This window comes from Mobula hypostoma, chromosome 27 (assembly GCF_963921235.1).
Source record: "Mobula hypostoma chromosome 27, sMobHyp1.1, whole genome shotgun sequence".
Taxonomy (NCBI): Eukaryota; Metazoa; Chordata; class Chondrichthyes; order Myliobatiformes; family Myliobatidae; genus Mobula; species Mobula hypostoma.
The window spans coordinates 38,821,225-38,830,180 of NC_086123.1; the positions used below are offsets into that span (position 1 = coordinate 38,821,225).

Consider the following 8,956-nt stretch of genomic DNA (forward strand, 5'->3'; position numbering starts at 1 on the left):
ACAGTGGCGACAATTTATCGGTGAGCAATAACTTTATTAATAAAGTGCCAGGAGGAGCCACAAAACAGGAGAGAACAGATACTTAACTGAACAAGGCAAGGCAACAAGGTAACTGAAGGCTGGGAGCGATCTGTTCAATGGGGGAACAAGGACCGTGGCTGAGATCTGGGTTTAAATAGGCCTGACACAAATGGCCTAATTCTGCTCCTATCCCCCTTCCCGATGGCGCTGCCACACTTCGGACCCTTAAATTCAGATTCATTTCTTTAGGTCTACCTCATCCATTATTGCCTCCTTAACATTTCTGTTTGCAAACCCTCAGACTACATTTATATACTTCATGCCGTTTGGTTGTTTTTGGTTTGTTGCAGGGGGTATTTATTATTGCCATGAATTCACACGAAAAGGGAATTTCATTGCAGCCGGTGTATGTGGCGGCAATAAACTAACCTCAGTCGGAACCGAATCAGCTCCCTCAGTCTTCCTCAAATCCTAAAAGTCAGGGAAGTTATTCTTTAACTGCCCATTTTATTTATACAGACCTGTTTTAAGGTGGCCCGATGGCGCATGCTGGACCTGCCTCATGTCCGTGTCATTGTGGCGCTTTAATCTCATTAGAGTTTTCTCTTCCCATTCATAGGCAAATCTCTTTTCACAAGGGTGGATAAAGCACAAAGCGAGGCATTACCCTCGGAGCCCCAGCTGGCACCAGAGTTAATGTGCTGCCTGCAGACCGCAGACGGCAGCCTGCCCCTTAAGACTCGAGGACCACACAAAGGCTTCAGTTCCAGGAGCGGCTCCGGACTGATTTACAACCATGCACCGATCTACCGTCACCTTCTGTCTCCTGTTCACCCTCCTACATGTCCTCTGCGCGCTCCCCCGCAACTCCAGAAGGCATTCCAGATCCTCCCCGTTAGAAGACGAGGACATGTTCTACAATTTCCTCAGGGGCAGCCTGGAGATGGACGTGGAGGAAGAAGGCAAGCGGATGGGCAGGCGGGAGACCGTCGTCGGTCCGAGGCACCTTCACTGCTCCAAGGCAAGCGAGACCTGGTCGGCGGCGCACAGCACCTATGCGCCGTTCTCCGGAAGCGTCCAGTACCGGGTCACTGTTACCACCGCCCCCACCGAGCCCCCTTGGAAAGTTTTCCCACTCTGGCACCTGATGATGTTCATGAAACGCTTCTACAGCTGCTGCAAGCTTGGGTATCCCTGCAAGAAAATCAAAGGTTACCAAGGACGCTTGCTCGGACGTGAGTAGTTCTCTCAATGCCTAACGAGTTGCGAAACCATTTTGTTTTGTTTGGGGCAGAGGAGGGAGGTGGGAAGTGGGGGGAAATTCTGAGGGTCTCCGCCCGAAAGGTCGATTGTTTAAATCCTCTCCATAGATGCTGCCTGACCTACTGAGTTCCTTCAGCATTTTGTGTGTGGTAGGCTGGATTTCCAGCATCTGCAGAGTTTTAAAACGTTGTATTTATTGTTGTGTGAAGTGATAGTGGCTCCAGTTTCATCACCTGGGCGGAAGGACGGGATGTTTTATTGAGGAGAGGATAAGATTCAGAGGAGTGGCGGGTGGGTTTGAGCTGGGATCAGAGAGCAGAGACTGTGAACGTGGGGCACGCAGTGAGTTCTCAGCCACGCGACCCGCGTTACTAATATGCATTTAGGATTCACGGGAGAGTTGATAAAATTTCTCGCTCTCACGGTGTGTTATATTTGATTTAACTGCTACCGTTTTTTAAAGAGAGGTGGGAACTTTTGTCTCAAATGATATCATATGACCGTAAGACAAGGTCTGCACAAAATATTCTGCAGATGCTAGAAATCAGGAGAAACACACAAATTGCTGGAGGAAGTCAGCAAGTCAGACAGCATCTAAGGAAGATATATGAGCAAGATCAGGCAACTCGGCCCATCGAGTCGAGTCTGCTCCGCCATTCCATGCTGGCTGATTTATTTTCCCTCTCAACCCCATTCTCCAGTCTCCCCCCCCCCCCGTAAACTTTGACTCCCTTACTAATCAAGAACCTATCAATCTCCGTATTAAATATACCCAATGATGGCCTCCAACTGTCTGTGGCAATGAATTTCACACTCACTGCCCTCTGGCTAAAGAAATTCTTCCCCATCTCTGTTCTAATACTGAAGTTGTGCTCTCTGTGATCCACAAGGTATCCATGTGGGATATCATGAACAGAATCCAAATGGATGTTTCAGGGTTTGGGGGGATTTAGGACATGGAGCAATGCTGGACTGTTCCAGGAGTCTGAAGAACTCCTGACTGTATCTGCTATCTCCCCTCGGAGCTGTGAAACGTGGGGGCATGGGGCAAAGATTCACTGCTCACAGTGCAGGAAGGGATTCTCTGCATTAGGAAACTAGTGCCTCAGAATCTCAGGGTTAAGAATCCTGCCTCACACCTTGTTCTGGCTTCTTCCCCCTTTCTTTGAAGTCCTGAAGAAAGGTCTCTGCCCAAACAGCCAACTGTTTATTCTCCTCCATAATGCTGGAGGAACTTGGCCTGACCCGCCAAGTGGCTCAAACTTTCCTAACATCAGAATGGGAATGGTAGACCAAGGTGACATATCATCAGAATGGGAATGGTAGACCAAGGTGACATATCATCAGAATGGGAATGGTAGACCAAGGTGACATATCATCAGAATGGGAGTGGTAGATCAAGATGACATATCATCAGAATGGGAGTGGTAGACCAAGATGACATATCATCAGAATGGGAATGGTAGACCAAGGTGACATAACTTCAGAATGGGAATGGTAGACCAAGATGACATATCATCAGAATGGGAATGGTAGACCAAGGTGACATATCATCAGAATGAGAATGGTAGACCAAGGTGACATATCATCAGAATGGGAGTGGTAGATCAAGATGACATATCATCAGAATGGGAGTGGTAGACCAAGGTGACATATCATCAGAATGGGAATGGTAGACCAAGGTGACATAACTTCAGAATGGGAATGGTAGACCAAGATGACATAACATCAGAATGGGAGTGGAAGATCAATGATGTGCATTTGAAGATAAAAGTGATTCTGGCACACAATTTATTTTAACACATGGGAGATTCAGCAAACTGTGAAGATGGAATTAGTTGAAGTGGTTCCTGCAATTGTTCCTCACTGAACATGAAAAGTATTGAGCTTTTCCATCTCAGCCCCGCACAGTACATTGATAGATCTACATATAGTTGACCTGATGTGGTTGATGCTGCCATTCCACTTATTTTGGTTAAGTGACGTGCACACCCTCAGCCCTGAACAAGATTGCAGGTTAGTCCTGGGAAATCTCACCCATTGCTTCACAGTTACTTTGCAGCACATTTTTAGATTGAGTTACAATGAAATGGGTCTGCTTTATTCTAGGTCCTGACATTAATTAAATTAACTTGTGTTAAATTTATAGAATTTTTATGCAGTTATACATACTGCTGCTAACCAAATGGTGGAGAGGTATTTCATAAAAGCATTCTTGTTCCTCAGCCGGAAATGAGATGGAGTTTTTCCTGAGACCTGAGTACCTGTTTGTGAACGTGCTCAGGGCACAGCTGCACGTGAACATTGCCAATCCCGACAGAGTGGTATTTGAGGCGGAGATCAGAGTCAAGACGCGGGGGATGACTGTCGTCGCGAAGACACGGTAAGGAGCTGTCAGTGCTGTGAGTGAACCTCTGTCCAAACGCAGCACCGGTAGGTGTCTGCACATTGGGACTAGAGAAACCAAATGTTGATCAGCCACAGCCAGACACAGTCCAGAGTAGCCCAGTGAGGAAAGGGTTAATCTAATTTCCCCAGAGGTGGAGGCAATCCAGAGGACACAATGGACTGGAGTTTCTCTAGCCAGAGAGTGGTGAAACTGTGGGGTTAATTGCCACAGACAGCTGTGGAGGCCAAGTTACTAAGTATATTTAAAGTGGTTCCTGATTCGTAAGGGCATCAAAGGTTGTGGGGAAGGCAGGAGAATGGGGTTGAAAGGGATAATAAATCAGCCACGATGGAATGGCAGAGGGACTTGATGGGCAAGATTACCTGATTCTGCTCCTGTCTTATAGTCACTCTTGGAACTCTAATACTGTGATGCTTCTAATAATCTGACGGCTTTCCTCGTCAATAGACGCCTGGTGCGACAGGGTCAGTCACTCCCAGTGGGGCTGTAGTCATGGAAGGAAAAGATAAAGTTCCAAATACTGACTATTATAATGCCATCTCTGATCTGCAGCAATTTAGACCCACACAGCTTAGAAAGAGACTTGCTATTACCATGTCCTTGCTAGCCAATAATGATTAGTATACCTAGAGTACATAGATTACACAGAACAGACTCCTGTCAGACTACCCTTCCAGCCTTTACCTTTTTCATGCATAATGGTATTTTCCATCACCTCCCAGCTTCTTACTTCATCTTCCTCCCCCCCCCAGCTTCACCCATCTCCTTCCACCCTCCCCACTTCCCCCACCCCAACCTCACCTTTTTATTCTTGTTTCTTCCTCCTTTCCAGTCCTGATGAAGGGTCTCGGCCTGAAACGTTGACCGTTTAATCCTGTTCATAGATGCTGCCTGTCCTCCACCATTTTTATGTATTGCTTTGGATTTCCAGCATCTGCAGAACCTCCTGTGTTTATGTACAGTGTCTGAAGGATACAACTTCCCTAAGACTGGAAGCACAGGCAGACAAGGTGGTGAAGGTGTATGGCATGCTTGCCTTATTCTGACAGCACCTGGGGTATTGTGTTGTGCTCTACAGGCATCGACCAGAATACACCTGGGGTATTGTGTTGTGCTCTACAGGCATCGACCAGATGTGTGTGTGTTCTGGTCACTACACTATAGATGGTAACACACACAAAATGCTGGAGGATGTCTGGCCAGGCAGCATCTATGGTGAAAGGAGCTCTGGGCCATCAGAACTGGAGAAAAGAGGTGAGGTCAGAGTAAGAAGTGGCGGGAGGGGAGGAAGAAATGCAAGGTCGTAGGTGATGGGTGGGGGGGTTGCAGTTGAAGTAAAGAGCTGGGATGTCAATTGGTGAGATAAAGGGCTGGAGAAAGGGGAATCTGATAGGAGAAGACAGAAAGGAGAAGGGGAGGAGCACCATAAGGAAATAAGGTGAAAGAGGGAAATGGGGAATGGTGAAGTGGGGGCCATTACCAGAAATTTGAGAAATTGATGTTCATGCCGTCAGGTTGGAGGCTACCCAATGTGTTTCTCCTACAATCTGAGTGTGGCTTCATCACAGCACTAGAGGCCGTGGACTGACACTTTGGAATGGGAATGGGAAGTAAAATTAAAATGGGTGGCCTCTGGGAGATCCCGCAGTTTTTGGTGGTGCTCAGCAAAGTGGTCTCCAAAACTACATTGGGTCTCACCAATATACAGGAGGCCACACCGGGAGCACTGGACACAATATCTGACCCCAATAGACTAACAGGTGAAGTGTCTCCTCACCTGGAAGGACTGTTTGGTGCCCTGAATGGTAGCGAGGGAGGAGGTGTAGGGGCAGGTGTAGCACTTGTTCCACTCTCAAGGATAAGTGCCAGGAGGGAGATCACAGGTCTCCCTACTTGATGGTAAATCTCCTGCACCTTCTCCAGTGCAGTCTTATCGCCAAGCTGGTTTTGGATCTAATTTCCCAAAGTCTTTGCAGTCCATGGTTCTTAACTTTCAGATCAGTGGGACCTTGTCTGAAGCCTTACTGAAGTTTGTGTAATCTACATCAACGTACTGAGCCACACTCTCAAAATTCATTCAAACTACTCAGATAGGATTTCCTTTTGACATAGCCTATCTGATTTCAAATCTCTCCAACTGTAGATTAATCCCATTGCTCAGAATTTTTTCCAGCCACTCGATAGATCTACATGCCTGCTTCCCCCGCTGCCCTTCTTGAATAAGTATTCTGTATTATCTGTCTTTCAGATATCTGCAGATGATTTGAAATTTTCTGTTCGTGCCGCAGGAATCCCCTCCCTTGCCTACCATAACATCAGAGATGTTTCGCCAGACCCTGGGATCTGATTATCTCTGAGTATCTTTTGCATCTTCATTTCAATAATGATGTCCAGAGCTTCACAGTCACCGTCCCTGAGTTCACTGAGTACAAAGTCATTTTTTGTACTGAGTGCAATTTATGTGGCCGTGTAGAGACATGAATTTGTGATTTACAGATTTTCTTTCCGTTCTGAAACTTTCCTGCATCAGCTGACTTAACAGGATCTCAGGAGGGTTATGATCATCATTGCCTGATGGTGACAGGGCAGTCAGAGTCCTGATGGTTTCCAGATTCCAGCACAAATGGCCTTCATGCTCGTGACTGTTGCCCTCCTGTGACTGTCTCCATCGTCACCCGCACCTTCCCCCATCTACCTCACTATGCTCTTCACCCCCTCCCCCCAGTAGATGCTGTTTGCCAACACTTTACAACACTTTGCAGCGTTTGCAGATCTTTTGTGTCTCCCTGATGGTAGATGTTGGAATTGGGTGTAAGACAGACTGGGAGGGAATTTGGAGATTGTCAGTGGTGAGAAAAGGGAGGAATGTCAGATTTCTGTGGTGTAAAGGAAGGAGTCATGGAGAGGTGAACATGGAAACAGGTCCCTCAGGCACTAATCTCTAGTCAACATCAAACCCCCTTTCACAGTAAACCCATATTTTACTCTAGCAACAACCAAAACGCTGGAGGAACTCAACAGGCCAGGCAGCATCTATGGAAAAGATTACAGTCGATGTTTCGGGCCGAGACCCTTCGGCAGGATATTTTATTCTCCCCACTTTCTCCGCAGCTGCCCCAGATCTGACCATACACATTAGACTCCCAGTTATTTACACCACCCAATTAACCTACCAACTTTGAGGAAATTGGAGTGTCTGGGAAACTAACATTTACGGGCAGAACATGCGAACTCCACATAGTCAGGGTTAAACCTGCGTCTCCTAGCACAGTGAGTCAGCGATTCTCGGCTGCCTGCAGAGGCTGGAAGATTGTTCGGTGGTAAACAGTAAATAAAGGCTGGTTGGATATGAGATGGAGTGCAAGTTCAAATTCCTCTGCACTACTCGAAAGAGTGCTGTGTCACTCTGCAAGGGTGACAGATGACTGGAAGTGTCATACAGAGACCCAGCGCAGAAACAACCCCTTACCCCCATCGAGTATAAAATGAAAAGCTCAGCGTCCTGGTAAATCTCTTCTGCATCCTCTCAATAGCTTCCACATCCTTCGCATAATGCAGTGACTGGGGGTGCCATTGTGTTCACTCCGCCTGGGTGAAGTGTCTAGTTAGGGACTATGGGGATTGGTCCTGGGAAAATCCTGCTGGTTGTTTTGCTGGATCCTTACACTGCCCTTATTCCATTCTGTTGCAGGAACACCATTTCACAATCCATGGCCGAGTCCGAGCTGGCCTTCGACACACTCTTCCTCTTCAAGATGATGAAGGAGGAACTTCTTGAGGAAGGAAGCGGGACAGTCCAGTTCCTGCTGATACTGAGGTGTTTTCACAACAATCACCAGCTGAACTGTCACGACCACGGTGTCAGTGTGTTGCGCGCCCCGTTTATAGCCATCGGTTACGTTTAAAGCACCACCAGGGTCGCTGCCAAACCCCACTGTACTGATTCCTGCACTGTGTTGCAATTAAGTTTGTGAGCACTACTGGAAATGTGATTGACCAAGCTCACAGAGCATCTTGCTAGAGCTGACAGGGAGACATAGTATATAAGGAACAAATAGACCTCTTCCTGAAGGTGAGCTTCTTTTAGCAAAGGGTCATATGGTGAGGATCGCTCTTGTGTGGGTTCACTGTTTCATGAGGGTCCTACTGGTAGATTGTGCTTTTTAAATAAGGAGACACTCTGACTGAGTATCCTGATCCACAGGCTCAGTCAGTAACTATTGTCTTGACAGAGAGGCTTCTTGTTGACAAAGATCCCAGTTCGTGAGACTAACTCAGAGTCTCAACTTTGAGATGTAGTCTTTAACTGGGAATACAGTGCATGAAATGTGAATTGGAATCCTGAAGGTCAGATTCATTCACTATTGAAAGTGGAGAGATGTTTGTTTTAAAATCGAGTATGGTATAGCTCTTCAATCGAAGCATCTAGCTTCAGTGGCTCAGAAAGAAATGGATAACTCAAAGTTGACAGTGATACCTGGGATCACTGGATGTACACGGGCAAACTGTGAGGGAGGCTGGGTAACAGGTACCTAATCAGCATTATTGGAAATGGGGATTTTCTTCTACCAGAGAGCGAGTGGCTTCCTTGCTGAGCGTTAGCTCAAAGGTCATTAGTGCAAATGGTAGATCTAAAATTATGGTTAAACCTCACCAAACATTGGCATCGTGGCAGCTTACCTGAGTGACACTGTTACCTTATTGGAGCCAAATAGAACCATCTTAATGAATAATTTGAATAGTTAGTTATTTAGTTCATGTCACACACTGCCAAGTGTCGTCCATTTTATATCGGTATTGGCCCAGGCATTGGACTGTGTTACCTTCAAATATTAAATTAGATTTGCTGAGGTCTTGTTTATAATTTAGTGTCCATTTAAAATATTAATATAGCAGAGTGTGATCTCTGGGGTTGAAACTAAGGTAATGGTGGACTCATTACCTATGGTCTTGTGCACTTTACAATGCCAATATTGTACAGAACTTGTGGACTTGCATAACTTGTAAATATAGATTGAATTTATTTATACCTTAAACTGGTGTTCTTTTGTTAATAAATCTGAGAAATGTTTAAATTTTTTTTATTGTGTCATATTATATAACCACTATTTTAAATGCATTTGTAAACTAGTGACTTGACGCTTTGTCTTAGTAAGGCACAACAGAACAAGTAAGGTAACATTTTTAGTTGAGAACTATGACTTTGGTACTGTCCTGACACAGTGTTGGGGTGATCTGTGGCCCCACATTGGAATGGGGGAC

General features: G+C 46.0%; 1 protein-coding gene across 1 annotated transcript; it reads left to right on the forward strand.

The window, feature by feature from the left end:
• Positions 1–586: 586 nt before the first annotated feature.
• Positions 587–8,672, forward strand: si:ch211-170d8.2 (uncharacterized protein LOC571755 homolog). Its single transcript, XM_063034365.1, has 3 exons — positions 587–1,256; positions 3,511–3,667; positions 7,386–8,672. The coding sequence occupies exons 1-3, from the start codon at positions 818–820 to the stop codon at positions 7,597–7,599; spliced, it is 810 nt and encodes a 269-aa protein (XP_062890435.1). The 5' UTR covers positions 587–817; the 3' UTR covers positions 7,600–8,672.
• Positions 8,673–8,956: the final 284 nt, after the last annotated feature.